At 39.7% G+C, this 15,620-nt stretch overlaps 1 protein-coding gene across 1 annotated transcript; it reads left to right on the top strand.

Moving 5' to 3' along the window:
• Positions 1 to 5,739: 5,739 nt before the first annotated feature.
• LOC105041804 (protein Brevis radix-like 1) lies at positions 5,740 to 14,899 on the top strand. The gene is made up of 5 exons (XM_010918833.4): positions 5,740 to 6,271; positions 6,355 to 6,749; positions 13,236 to 13,371; positions 13,481 to 13,920; positions 14,483 to 14,899. Exons 1-5 carry the CDS (start codon positions 6,140 to 6,142, stop codon positions 14,559 to 14,561), a joined length of 1,182 nt encoding a protein of 393 aa, XP_010917135.2. The 5' UTR covers positions 5,740 to 6,139; the 3' UTR covers positions 14,562 to 14,899.
• Positions 14,900 to 15,620: the final 721 nt, after the last annotated feature.

Below are 15,620 nucleotides of genomic sequence, written 5' to 3'. Positions count from 1 at the left end.
TTCACAGAGCTAATCCCTGGCCTAAAACATGATACCAGGAGACAGGACCTGAGAACATCAAAAGGCAACTAATTGCAAGGCATGGCTTCCAGAGAGAAATTAATGAATGAAGTAAAGAAATGCTCCAACATTGATGGAAGCCCGGGCTTCATGGCGTACCCTTCTGGACGGTAGCGTAGGGACTGTGGACCAGCATAAACTCTGCTTCGCTTCGCATAAATAAGTACTCCCCAATCCTGCCGCTCTCTCTCTCTCTCATTCATTTATTCATGCATGCATGTCCATTGATATATGGATGGCTATGCACGCTAGGTACTTGGAGAAGTGATGATAATTTTAATGCCTCCCACGTGAATCCAGAGAAGCCTAGTTACACCAAATAACAAATGAAATAATGAAGGTGCATGTGACAAGATATGAAGACCTCCTTTGGAATTATGTATGAATCAAGCAAAGTATTTTCCTTCACGGAGAGAGAGAGAGAGAGAGAGAGAGAGAGAGAGAGAGAGAGTATTTTCCCAATCACGTGAATTTGTAGAATTTGTATGTCCCATCAAACACATGGCAAAATAGGATAGATTTAAAAGTTATCCCCTCTTTATTTATACCACGTATTTATGTACAGACCGGAAGAATCCTACAGTTATAAGCATAATTTTCTAACTGGGACGCCACCGCTGTGGCTAAAGACTCATAACTCGGCATATGAGATATTATTTGTTATGACTCATGAGTCTCACGATTTTATTCTTCATACCTCACGTAGGAATGATGATCCCATCCTATGTAAGCCAGAGTCTCCATTGATTCACAATTAGTATGGAACTATTAATGCCCTCTCTTTTACATCATAACAAAGCCTAATTAGCTTTAATTAACAATCACAGAATAGTAAATTCTTAGTTAATCTTCATATAATTCTGTAATCTATGTTTTTAATCATTCTTTAATTTGACCTTTCAAATTAGTCTTGGAAGTCAAGGTTCCACTATTGAAGGTTGATTGCAATCTAGGTATGTGTATGAGTCAAGTATATGTTTTGAAAAATGTTATTTGATTCTTGTATGAGCTGGTTACTTAAGGAAAAGGTTGAAATATTGAGAAAGCGCAATTTTTTTGAGAGATATTGATTCAACTTCTGCATATTTTTCCCCCACAGAGCTCTTAATCAAACATAACTCTATCACAATTAACAATATATACCTATAGTCAAATTTCTAGTAACAAATAGTTAGATCCAATTTAAGTTGACATAATCTAATGCTATGAAACTTAAGCTATATTCATTATTCAAGTTCAAATTTTGAACTTGAGTTCGAGCAAATTTGGCTTGGGTTATCTCTTAACCTAAACCTGCAAACGTGACTTTGCAATTGAGCTAAATTCATCCACAGAATTTGATGTGATAAGGAAAGGAAACATATGTAGGTTTTGGATGTTAACTTATGAGAGAAATTTTTTATACACCACCTCCGATGTAGAAAAATATACTGCCTCATTTGATTTGGCCATATAGCCACTATTTTTTAATATATATTTAATGCTTGCAGTATACGTATTTTAATGTCTGCAGTTCTATTTTTTTATTTAAAATTTTAAATGATGAAAATATCCCTCTTCTTCTCAAAAAATTATGATATCTTATAGATATATTATGACATTCTACGATCAAATTATGATTTTCTGCACAGGATATTATAATTTTTCTTCTAGAAGTCATAAAGTGTGAAGGATATTTTCATCATTAAAAATTTATAAAATTTTTTGAATGATGAAAATATCTCTCTTTTATTATGACATCCTGTGACAAATGATGACATCCTGTGCAGAAATTTATAGTTTCACTACAATATGTCATAATATTGATATAGGATATCATAATTTTTTCAGATGTGGAAAGATATTTTCGTTATTCAAAATTTCAAACAAAAAAGCAAAACTGAAGGCATTAAATATATATGTTGAAAAGTGGTTAGATAAAAATGTCCCTTCTATATTATGACATTCTGAGACCAAATTATGACTTCCTATACATGAAGTCATAATTTGATAACAGGATGTTAGAATATGGCCATACAATATCATAATTTTTTTAAAGAGAAGGGATATTTTCGTCATTCAAAATTTCAAATACAGAACAATAGGCATTAAATATGTATTAGAAAACTGTGGCTATGTGGATAAATCGGATGAGGCGGTACACTCCACGTCAGATTTTCTACACCAATGATGGTGTACAAAGAATATTTCTCTAGCTTACGATATATATGGGATGCCCCTACATATAAGAAAAATGTATTTACTATTGTATTTTAATACAATCTTGGTTCACTTTCCAACCACATCCATATGCGAGACATTTGCATTTGTTTGAAGTTAAATTACAATTTTTGCCTTAAAAAAAGAAGGATGAATTGTAGTGTAGAAAATCATGACTTGTGTTTAGCTTTATGTCCTTTTTTTTTTTTTTATAGTAACTATTTCATGTGCCAGAAATTGAATGGGGCAAAATTGATATATAACATATGAATTGATTTAGCCGGTCAATATACTTTTTCTTAAAAAAATAAATAGAAGAGAGTCGTGCGTCCTCTTGTTCATGACTCTTAGAAAGAGAAACTCCCAATGTTCTTCATAGCTGACACTCTAGAAAGAAACCATTAGAGAGATTAAGAGAGCAACAAGAGAGAGATAATGAGAGAGGAAGTATGAGATATGTAGTCTCTCTCCTTCAACTTAGGGCAAAGAGAGAAAAAGATCATTGAAGGAGAATAGAGAAAGAATGAGAAAGCATGGGAGTATGTGAGAGAGCGAGAAGAGAATGCAGGAGAGATGAATGTGAGAGAGGGGGACAAGAGAAAGAAAAGATAACATGATACAGTATTTCCTATCTAATGTGGTCATTTCCTAAAATTAGATCGACATACTTTTCACTTCCAACCAATATCCAAGAGGTACACAGAACACCATATATAAAAGCAAGATATATATTTGTCTCAATAAAGATGTATTCAAGGATAACTAACAGTTCTATTAACCTGTCAGCCCTTCGTAAGTCCCACTTCCCTTCTTTAGTCATCTCAACATTTAGGTTATGCTCCCAATTTCGAATCCAGACAAAGTGTCAGGCAGCTCAACACACTTTATTGTTTATAAATACCTTTTATAAATGCACTGTGCAGTTAGTTTACTCCTCCCCTTCTTTATTAATGAGAAATGATCGATAAGACAGGTCCAACGATTAATAATAAAAAACAAACGTAATAAAATTAATTAATTAATTAATTATGCTACCACAAAAACATCCATATCTTCCTTCATCTACATCCTCGCTGCTATATTGAAGAAAAGCATCGGTCGTTAGTTATGAGTTACTAACACTCTAAAGCCTCAACTTCAATCTATCTCCACGGGTTTTAAATTTTTTTGAATTCACATACAGCATGGCCTCTTGTTTATTGACATCCACAGCAGCAGTTACTTCTCATCCATTGCTCAAAATATCCGCATCTTGTCCAAGAACAGTTGCATTCTCGGAGAAAAGATACAGAGAGAGGAACACATTTTTTGGGAAGGCCCCTAACTGAAATTGGGCAGTAATTACACTGCCCCCGGTTGCCACCAGTTGAGTGCCTTTCTGCTGGACCCTACATCATACCCAATGCTATAACACCAATCAAATTACTGCCAAGCCAGGCCCCACCCACCCATCGTCACCATCCATCCATCCATTCGGTCATCATACCGCCTGCACCTCTAACTTCCTTCCCCATCGCCGATCTTTTCAACCCCCGGCAGCCAACCATCGCCGGGTACTCGGCCGGTTGGGTGGGAGGGGAGGCGGGGACGACGGGATCGGCGATGAGTAAATCGACATTCGAGTCGGGGCATCGGCTGACCGTACCGGTGAGGATAAGAAAACACGTAACGGTGACCGAAGCCGGAGAGAAGTTAATCAGTGGAGCGTGAGGGTGAAACCTATGCTGTCACGAGCCCCAACAAGCTCTCATGACACCTCATAGCTGCCCTCAAGCACGTCTTCCCACTGGAGAGTAACAAATGATAGCTAGGGAATGGGCCCTGGAATGGTGACCTTCTTGGGTGAGAGTTACTTAGGATATGATCGATTCAACATGGCTTCTATTTTGGATGCCAAAAATGGGGAGCCATTTCAGCTAGAGCAACGTTTACATACGTTTGTCTCAATTTCTTTTGCACCGTAACATCCTATTTTGTTCACATTTTGTCTTTTGCTCTCTTTGAATGTTATACAGTTTACCTTGGAGATGATGTAACATCTTATAAAGACAGAGAGAGGGAAAATCCCAGGTGTGGAAAACATGGATTCGGTCTAGAGGTCAAGACAAATAATAAAATTGGAATATTAGGCAATTTGATTGTTAAATTATGACTAGATAATGACACATCAACTGTTCAAGACCCCATAATTGCATCAATTATAGATGACACCTACATATATATGAAGACAATAAGTATTGTTTTAAGCTTATATGGAGGAGTCCAAGAGAATTTTTGTGAATTGTATGAATTTCGATAACTCATGGTAACTTTGATTATTTGCAATTGTTTGGTGAATATTCAGCCGATGATATTTTTTTAATAACATATAATTCAAGCTTCTAGTAAGGTCATTATCCCATCTTAACTATCCTTTGGTTTCACCTTATCAATTATTGTATTGAAAATAATTATTTTTAGCAATATATATGTTGTAATTTTGCTCTAGCTTTATCCTTATGGCATAAGGTCTCACGATTTTATCTTTCAGAAGGCATCTCATATTGCTAAAAATATCTCATATAAGTCATAATTTTTTTTGATTTACAATTAATATGAAACTAATAATATTTTTTCTTATATAGCACAACACTTATCATTGTTAATTATCATATAAAAACTGACAAATAGATGCTAATAATATATAACAAGGCTAATTAAAATATTCATAGCAGATTGGCCCGCCAATGATGCAAATTTGAGTTGGTTCACGGGCTTACTGCAGGATCTTTTGACTCTTACGACAATTGACCATTTGGGTTGTATATACAACACATCTTTATATTAATCTGACACCCTTTTGTATAAAAAATCATTGTTCATATATCAAAGTATTATTTTTATGTTTAAGTATCTTATAAAATGTTAATACAAAATTAAGACTTTAATCTACTTAAAAAAGGAATCCAATAAAAGAGACATTGTTGAATTATCTAGCACCATGAACAAGCATCAACCCCTTTAGATCATGAATAATGTCATTCTAGTTTTTGTTTTACAATGCCATGTAGCATGCATCCACCTTTTTAAAAAAGGCCCATGATTTTTCAACAAGCGCATGTCATTAAACTGTCGAACCAGAAGCCTATCCTGTGGTTTGCAATGCTTCCCAAGCTTTCCCAGTACAATGCAGTACTGCACTTATGATAAAAATTACGGGCCCCACAACAGCGTTATAGCGTATTGTAGTGGTGCTTCCACATAAATGACAGTTAAATACATGTATGACATGGATGCATGATATCGCTTTCATACAAGCATTGAGATCGTGTTCACCCATCAAATTGTTTTTTCTCACACATTATAAAATGTCATACTCGCACAACTTACCCCTCTGAAAGCAAGGTATCTCCGGAAAAGGCCCATTCCTGCCACGTGTCCCCGATTGGCTCACTCGCCCACAGACCGGTAAACTTACCTCCCTCACTGTCCTCCCCGCTGAGACCGTTGCTTTCAGTGTGAACCGTAAACGAACTCCATCGCGAAGCAGCATACCTCACTCTCTGTCCTCTTTAAATAAACACTCTCTCTTCCATCTTTTTAATCTCGCCCTAATCCGCCATTAACACCCTCGTTCGCGAGCTTCTCGTGCCCACCCTTTCCGACAAGCGATTTAAAGCGACTGAGAATCTCTGAGCGGCGAAATTTATGTAAGCCATTAAAGCCCTCCTCCACTGAGGCCGAGCAGTCGCTTTTGTCGCGCCTTAAAAGAAGCAAACCCTCGAACACCTTCGGCGCCTCTGCGTTCCTTGCCCTCCGATAGCCAAGATCCGGCCTTCCCCTACGGAGATCCAATCCGATCCACCCGAGAAGCCCGTAGGCGCCGCGGGAGCAGGCCGGGATGCTGACCTGCATCGCGTGCTCGAAGCAGCTAGGCGGGGGGCCCCTCCATGACCCTGCCGACGACGACGACCATGATACCGCCGGCGGCACCCCCAGCACCCGCCAGGCCATCAAAGCCCTCACCGCCCAGGTAAGAACTCGAAGCCGAGATAGGGTTTCGTTTCGTGGGTGGTTCTTGGATTGATTTGGGGTTTCTTATGGGTGGGTGGTCAGATCAAGGACATGGCGCTGAAGGCGTCGGGGGCGTACAGGCACTGCAAGCCGTGCGCCGGGTCGGGGAGGCACGGCGGTGGCGGGGGGTACGCCGACTCGGACGGGGCGTCGGGGTCGGAGAGGTTTCACTACGCGTACCGCCGGGCGGTGGGGAGCACGGGGTCGACGCCGAGGGTGGTCTACGGGAGGGAGATGGAGGCACGGCTGAGGGCGCTGTCGAGCGGGGAGGGGACGCCGCCATCGATGAGCGGGCGGACGGAGACGGCATCGTCCGCGGTGTTCATGGAGGAGGAGGACGAGCCCAGGGAGTGGGTGGCCCAGGTCGAGCCCGGGGTCCTCATCACCTTCCTCTCTCTCCCCCAAGGGGGGAACGACCTCAAGAGGATTCGATTCAGGTACGCTTTTCCCTCTTTCCTCTTTTGTTGCTATCTCGTTGTTTCGCTTGGGTTGCGGTTGGGGCTGGAGGCAGCGGTGCGGTCACCGCCGCCGCGACATCCGGTAAGCGGAATTCTAGTTCGTAGGAGTGGCTGCCTGGTCGCCGGAAAATAGGTTCCAGGATGTGTTGTTAAAATTTAGGTTGTGGTCACCGGTGGTTGGTATAGTCGATGAACAGAGAGACGGAGACGAGGTCGTAGAAGGATCGCTTCCGGGACCCAGAAATGAACCCCAAAAAAGTGACCTTATACAAAGAATTCGTTATGATCTGGAACAATTTCAGGTCATTCTTCAACAAATTTCTCCTTTGTTGAAGCTTTGCTCTGGAAAGTGGAAAAAATGTTTTTTAATACAAAATAGAGCCCCCCAAAAGTATCCGTAATTAGAAGTTTGTGAGGTTTCTTAAGTCTTGACTGCAGGTCTTTCGTACTTCTTTTTGGGTCTTGTTATAATATCATTTTACTCAAAAAATGTTTTTGGAAAAAGTTGTTTGAGAACAGATGAACATTTCTCTGTTTCAGCCAACAAAAAAAAAAAAAAAAAGGAAGAGAGAGAACTTTTCTCCATTTGTTAAGATTCGTTAGGGTTAGATTAAAATCTCTCTTTCTCACTTTTTTCTTTTTTTTTTTCAAGAAAAAAAAAAAACCTAAAGTTTGAGAGAGAAACTACGAGCTTTAAAAGAAACGAAGTTTTAGTTTCTGAACAGGCATAAAATTCCCCTAATTTTTTTGGCTTAATTTTTTCTTCTTCTTTGTGAAAGGCTCGAGCGGTAAATATGGGCCACATTAGAGGGGTAAAACGAAATTTTGTAAAGCCGATGGCGCTTTACTTCGAATCGAAACATTGCGAACTCGGCCTTTCTAAAGTTGGAAGCCCTCGGCACGGATCTCGAACCCCATGCAATCCAGTTGCAGTGCTGTAACCAGTAATCTCCCACAGCTCGAAAAGCCCTTCGAGGAATTATTTATAATATATGCATATTACTATAATAGAAAAGTGGAGTTTAAACAAAAGAAAGCAAGTGGTGGGGGTAGCAATGGTTACGTTTCGAATAATTTTGCCGGGTTAGTCCTCATCCATTTTCCGTATAACTTTCCTCTTTTTCCGGCTTCCCCATTTGTCTTTTAGCTTCGTTGGTGGTCATAAATTAGTACCATGGACCTTGGCTTCACACGCCCAAGGCAATCTAAGCTCTAGACTCTAGAGTGACGACAAGAGGCCCACCTTCTACTTACTCTGCAGGGGGGAAAAAGAATCAGATAAAACAAGCAACTGGTGCCTCGTTCGGCCTTTTCAATAACAGTGATGGGCCACCTGAGTTTGGGCCGAGTTCTAACCCAGTTTCTAGCTTATATTTCCGATGGTAAGAATTAATTATGGGAGTGAATACTATATGTTATTTATTTATTTACTCGCTGCCAGAGATTTGCCTGGTGAGATGCCTCCTGTGTCCCTCTAGGTCACTTGAATTGCTAACTTAATATGCTACTAGAGCAAGAAGAATCTTAGAGAGGAAGTGAGAAGCACCGAATTAAATATGGCATGAAACTTTATGGGAAGATAACCTGTTAAACTAAAAAAAAAACTCATGTCTACATTATCTTTCTGACATGTGTGGACCACATGATAATCGGATCTGGTGTGTGTCCAAAGGACAACGTCTAGACTGCAGCTACCTGCATGCGCAGGTGACTTCAATGCCTCTTGGTGTATAGTGCATGGGCTGTAGAATGGGATCCAAGGATCCCATAAATGACGATAGTTTTATCCAGCATATGGGTAGTCAGGGGCTTGATTTGATGCTAGATATTGCTATGTGGGTTCGCATGGGTCGTGTCATGCTCCAGGACCGAGCGAGTTCTATGTATGCTAATACCAATAATGAATAGGTTTATTTATAAACTAGTTTGTGACAAGACTAATGCATCTTAAAGGACATAGGGATTACTGTGATGATCTTAAAGAATGTTTAATAGAACCGCCGGTGGAAGGAACACGGTGGAGCAGCAACAACCCCTCAGCCTATGTGGTTGCAGAACAATGTAGAATAAATTTGAACGAAGACATGCTTGTCTAGCTTTATTCTATCATGCAACTTTTCTATGAAACTTGTCAAGGCAAGATGAAAGGGCAGGTATTTTTGAAATTTCAAGAAAGTTGGCAAGTTACGTTTTAGTAATTTAGTCCTCTTACCTTGAATAAAGCCATTCAAACATTGGGCGAATAATTTTGTGGAGACTTTTTCTCCATTTTGGCCATGATCTTATTCCTCTTATTCAGGTAAGCTGAATAAAAAGATGAAACCAAACACAGCATTCCAAATGAAACTTGACTGATATATGCTAACTAGCTATGGGCTTGTGCAAAGCACCTAATAAATGAATCATCTGCGATCTTATTCTGATCAATGTTCTTTCTCTTTCTTTATCCCTTTTTCTCCATTTCGGGGGTGGGGGGTAAGTTCTTATTCTTTATGGAGAAATTTTTTGTGCACCACGGTGCAGAATCGTGCATTACTCGTGGTGATTGGTTCACGCACGGGGTCGGGGTGCAATGCACATGGTGATTGGTTCCCGCACGGGCCGGGGTGCAATGCGTAATTTTTTTTTTTCATCGGTCCTGTATGGGAATCAATCACCGTGGACGCCGCTTGCGGTGCACAAAGAATTTCTGGTTCTTTATGTGATAAAATAAAAACTCTTTTACTTTTGTCTAGTTCTCTTATTTTTCTCTACTGAATTGTAATTACTAAAGCAAAATCTAAGTTTTCCCCCCAGTTGAGTGCATATATACAAGTATAATGTATAATATCTGAAAGTACGAAAAGAAATGATAGATCTTGGGCTCTGGTATTCTCTATACGGGTTTTGGGATGCCTTCGTAAACCATATAAATTTATAATTCTGAAACATCCGTTCTTGGCTTTGCCAGGCTTGTGGCACCCTCTTGTCTTCTTAATAATGTGTTGGACGTGGCAATGCACGTGATGGAGGCTTGAGTAACCATGATCCCGTCGTACGATCTAATTTGAGATGTTTTATTATTTATGCAACTTGATATAGTCATTTCAGAATCATGCACATTTTTTATTTCTTGTCTGAGATAATTGAAGTAGGTGGGTCCAAAGATAAGATGTGAATATCAAATGCATGTAATCGTTGAGAGAGGTATGTAGAATTCAAAAGTTTACGCCAAAAGATGGAGTATTTAATCATAAAATGACAGAAGGAAAAATCTAGAAATTCTTTATCAACTGAAACGCTTGAAAAAAGGGAAAACAAAAATCTGAGTGGAAGTAGGAATCTTGAGAAGAGACATGGGGTTTCTCTGCTCTTTCCTTTCCAGATCTCTTGACTTGGAAATGAAGTGAACCATGCATCCACTAACGATTTGGGAGTGCAGCTTAGGTCCATTGCATTTTGCAGTTGTTCACGGATCATCTTGACATCATCCATGCACTCTATATATAGCGCGTGGCACATGACGTGAATCTCATTATGAGCCTGAGCAGCATCAGGGTGCAGTGAATCTAAATTGTATTTAAAAGAGTCCAACCATAAAAAACCTTTCCTGGTGTCTAGCTATAGAATGGTCATGGCTTATATGCTATCTAAAAGATGAGAATGTAAGTTGCCATCTTTACCCAATAGGGAAATGGGAGAAACCTGTCTGCTTACCAGATTTCCACTAATCTTGTTTCAATTTCTTTTTAAACTTCTGTTGAAGTTACATTCGCAAGTCGTCTTCTTCTTCTTCTTCTTTTCAGTTTTCAATTACCTCTTATAACTATCTCATGCCTATATCATGTAGGTATTTCCATCTTTTCTTAATACTTGCCTTTTAATTCAAGTCTCTCTTAAGGATGAGAAGAAGAAAATTTTATAAATTTACGAAAAATCATAAATAATAAATATCTTTTTTTTTTTTTTAATTTTTTCATCGATAGAGAGAATGGTTAACCTCAATTACAGATCGTATGATAAAATCAAGCTTCCCCTCATGCTTGTCAAACCTGCCCGACGCTATATGAAGACACAAGATGGTGTCAGACAGCTTGCCAAGCGGAACTTGGATGTGAAAGCCTTCTAGACTCAACCATCTGTTACTCATATCTTCGCCCTTCGTAGTCCACACACTTATATGCTTTCCACTTCACGATAAATAGACTGCTTTTGCTTTAGTTCAAACACTATGAGGAAGAGACATAAGAAAAATATGCTGGTTAATAGTGTTAATATATTTATCATACTACAAAAGCAATAAAATTTGTTCTGCCAGGGGATCATGGTTATTCGTGCTTCTGGTTACCCATAGCTATATACAAGGGGAAGAAGAAGATAAAGCCATGATATGTTTATAAAACTAGGTGGGTTGATGATGTATCATGCCATAATAATTACAGATATAATTAGGTTTGCAGCCCCCCTAATCAAAAGATATATTCCACATAAATGTAATCTTTGAGATAACGAGTAGGGAAGCTTGATGGTCTGGAGCATGGATTTTTTTTTTTTTTTTTTTGGGAGAAAACGTGATTAACCAACAATGGTGATTTTGTCTGAGATTTGTGGCCTTTCAAACTCTATCATCGCCTTTTACTCTAAACATCAACATCCAAATAAGCCTTATGACCAACTATTTTGAGCATGTAAATAAATATTTGCTTGTTAGGTCTAAGTAATTAATAGTCATCTAGAGTAGCCTAATAGTCACCTAGTGCCTGCTATTCTCTTTGAATACTGTGGAACCATACATTCTATGTCCTTGACTTTGGTTTTACGCTTACCTGTCTCTGAGGATTTGTCTGAGGAGAGAAAATATAGTAATAGTTAGGAGGTCTTTGATTCATGGAAAGATTGGAATGAAAATTGGAATGGTCATATCCTTAGAAGTGTTTGGCTTATAACCGAAATCAAAATAAAGATTTAAATTCTTAAGGTAGAGTAGAAATTGGATTTTAAGGAGATTGGGCAAATTTTCATTATGTCCCAAAATCGGAATCGGAATGGATTCTTTTTAACTAAACGGTTGGAATAGGAGTCATTTATTCTCATTCTCAGACCTCAACTTCTATCTAATTACCTCCTAGTTTATTTATTAGCTTCGAGAAATTGGGGCACCTTCTAACGAAGATTGGTCTTGTTGTACTGTAATGATGTTTATTATTTCCTAGTAACTCTCATACTTCCTGAAGATCTTAGATTTATGATTTTGTTTCATCTCTTTAATTTAAGACGTAATTATAAGATAATGATGAATTATGATAAATGTTACTAGAATACGAGGACCCTACCTTATCTTCACAAACTGTTACTAAACATTTGAGAGCGTTTTAGGTTTGCATCTGGTTAGATCTGCATCCATAAGGCATGAGCTATTACTGAATGCAATACCGGATCTGTGGTTTGGATAACGTATCCAAAAATCCGTGTCCAACTAGATAAGGCAGAATAACCGTCGGGAATCAAAGACAGAGCCTTATTACCATATACCGACTTTAGGTTTTGTTGGGGTGCAGGATAGACATCAGAATAGGCCACCTGTCCTGGCCTATCCTAGGGATAACTGCCAGGTAAGTCTAAACAGGGGATTGGACCACTGGTTACTGATGGTTCCGTCGAACCTGGATCAGCGCTTCCTTGGATCCTCATGAGGCGGGCATCCTGGTCATTTTGTTGTCTCAGTGTTGTTTCTTATACAGCAGAACTATATAATCACTACTGGAAATAATCACACTTTATCTAACCAAAAGTCTGGACTGGTGCCAATATTTCTGCAATCAAACGATACTCTAGAGATCAAAAGCAATAATTTTCTATTTATCCCATTTTTAAACAGTCTTAAGTTTAACCATAGATTTAGCTGGCGTCTAACACGATTACAATCCGAGTCATGTTAAAATCATCAACCCTGCTGTCCATGCCAAGCTGCCTCCCTTGAGTCTTTACTGAACCCATTGATCAGTGGGGTGCCACTATCATGTACGGTGCGAGGTATTTAACGCAATAATTGAGATGAGAACAAAATGGATCCAGAAGTAATTGGCCCCTAAATTAATAATTGAGATGACAACAAAAGATGATCAAATGAAGACGACAATTTTGTGATAAAAACAAAATAAATGCAATTTAACTAACCTTGTATTTTACCTACAATTGTCTTCTTACATAGTTTCAACTTTAGCTTTCAATGCATGCCACTATTGACATGTTGTATGTATCCAATTAGTTATGACCAATTTATGAATAGTTTAGTGAATCAAATACAATTTCTTTCTTTAGTCGTTTATCAAGAATGCTTCAAAGATTCTTCTGGCCATCAAACAGAGAATGTTTTAAATAATTGTTAGTAACTTATAGAATATTTTTTTTAAAGTTTGAACTATATCCTCAAATTTTTGTGGAAATGCTTGAATTGTAATGCTGGTTTGGTGGAACCACATACAGCCGGGAGATGTTTAACAAGTGGCAAGCCCAGCGGTGGTGGGCCGAGAACTACGACAAGGTCATGGAGCTCTATAACGTCCAGAGGTTCAATCGCCAAGCCGTCCCCCTTCCCACTCCTCCTAGGTCCGAAGACGAGGTGAGCCGTGAGCCTTCCCCCCCAACGCGTGCCTTCTCGGTTGTTGTCCAAATTCCTTCTGACGACCTCCGTTAACTCGTGACTTCGTCTTTCTTTCTTTCTTTTTCAGAGCTCAAAGGAGGATAGCCCGGTGACGCCGCCGCTGAGCAAAGAGCGGCTCCCCCGCAACTTCCACAGGCCACTGATGGGCGGCGGCGCAATGGGTTACTCATCGTCGGACTCACTCGAGCACCATTCAAGCCACCACGGCCACCACCACAACCACCATCACAACCATCATGGGCGGCACTGTTATGATTCAGGTGGGCTGGCGTCGACACCAAAGTTGTCAAGCATCAGCGGAGCGAAGACGGAGACATCGTCAATGGATGCGTCCGTGCGAACAAGCTCGTCCCCGGAGGAGGCAGACCGGTCGGGGGAGCTGTCGGTGTCGATGAGCAATGCAAGCGACCAGGAGAGGGAGTGGGTGGAGGAAGACGAGCCTGGGGTTTATATTACCATCCGAGCGCTGCCCGGTGGTTTCAGAGAGCTCCGCCGCGTCCGGTTCAGGTACTCCCTACTTTCCCTGTTAAACTGTAAATTAGTAGTCCATCTCTTTATTCATAACATATTTCAGACAGTGGGCCAGCACCAAGGCCTAGCTGCTCTTCTTACCGGATTAAGACTGGAAGGACCAGTATGGATATGGCCCACTTATTACGGTGAACCAGTTCGTTAGATCGCCTCTTTAAAAACGTACTCCCAAGTCTTGGATTTGGGCATTGGAATTTGAATGGGCGATTTTTACTAATTCTTTAATTATCTGGGTTAAATATGTAGAAATCAACGACACCAAAACTTGAACTCATAACCTTGAATTTGGATGAGTGCATATGCTTTGCGGGACCTGGCCCATTGGCATATCTATCCATGCGATTTTGTGCCAAGCCGAAAAAGATCACCGGAACTCCACTGAGCTGTCTTGCAGACATGAGCTTGCTCGTTGGTTTGAACCACTGAATAGCAGATCTTGACCCTCCTAGTTGCACTGCTGTTTACTCATATACCTGCCTTTTGCTTGTGCCTTGTTTTGGCTTCTGATCTTGCGTTTGGATGGTCCAAATTGTTGCAGCCGGGAGAGGTTCAGTGAGATGCATGCAAGGATGTGGTGGGAGGAGAACCGAGCCAGAATTCATGAACAGTATCTATGACAAGGGAGAGAAGAAAGAGAGATGCTAAAGAAGAAGGTCTGCTGCTTTAGAATGTCTTTGTGTGCATTTGCCTTTATCTGCTTTTGGTGAAGTCACAAGCTCTTTTCTTCATCACTGCATATATGAGTTATATACGAAAACACTGGGCACTAACATTGTGCAGCAACCTTTTCCCTTCCTCTCAATACCCGGGCGGCTGCTGCTGGTCATGGATTAACCTTTGCTCCTAGCGGCAAGCTGAGTAGAAAACAAAAGCATGCTCTCCTAGGCAACAAATGTGTGTTGGGTTGTTTACTTAGGCTTGTTTCTTATGCTTCCATTGTCATCTGTGTTTCTTCTACATGCAGAGCACGTTGTGTGGGGGAATACTTAGGAGGAACTTAAACTGAGGGTGTTTGTTGTTGATGTAGATGGAAGGTTTTGTATTATGAATGAGTGAAGATGTTTATATTCCTCTGCTGAAAGTGTCATTTCGTCTATGTTTCTAAAGTGGTTCTTTCTTCCTCCCCTTTCTTGTCGATTTTGCATGCTTAAGCATCCCTGCAAGAATGACATTTGTAACAAATAACAATAGAATAAATGGATTCACAGCTATTGCATCTTCCTTCTGTCCGGTATTGTGATGTAATATTTTATTTCGAGATACCCACCACCAGGTAGGGGAAAAACATGAACTGCCAAAATTCTTGAATCTCATATTTTTAATCGAAAAACTTTTCTCTGACATCCTAAGCATTCCATATTCTTTTGAAACAAATTAACAATAAAAATAAATAGACAAAGGGAGCTCAAGATGCATGTAGCTGGCATTGCGTGTGATTAGGTTGTATGCAACTGAAAGTACTCTGTTTGCATGAACCTGAAACCCATTCAATTAGAGCAAATAAGAGTATTAATGTGAAATTATTTTTACCCAAAAAGAATAGTAAATCATTAAGCATCCCATGAAATGGGATCTTTGAGACAAAAAAAGGGCTGCAAATGAGTTGTTTGGACAGATATAGATGAGAAATTGAAAAAAATGGTCAAGAAACATGATAGAAGATAATAAGTGAAGGC

The sequence above is a fragment of the Elaeis guineensis genome, chromosome 3, assembly GCF_000442705.2.
Source record: "Elaeis guineensis isolate ETL-2024a chromosome 3, EG11, whole genome shotgun sequence".
In the NCBI taxonomy this organism is placed as follows: domain Eukaryota; kingdom Viridiplantae; phylum Streptophyta; class Magnoliopsida; order Arecales; family Arecaceae; genus Elaeis; species Elaeis guineensis.
This window is presented reverse-complemented; position numbering and strand designations above follow the sequence as displayed.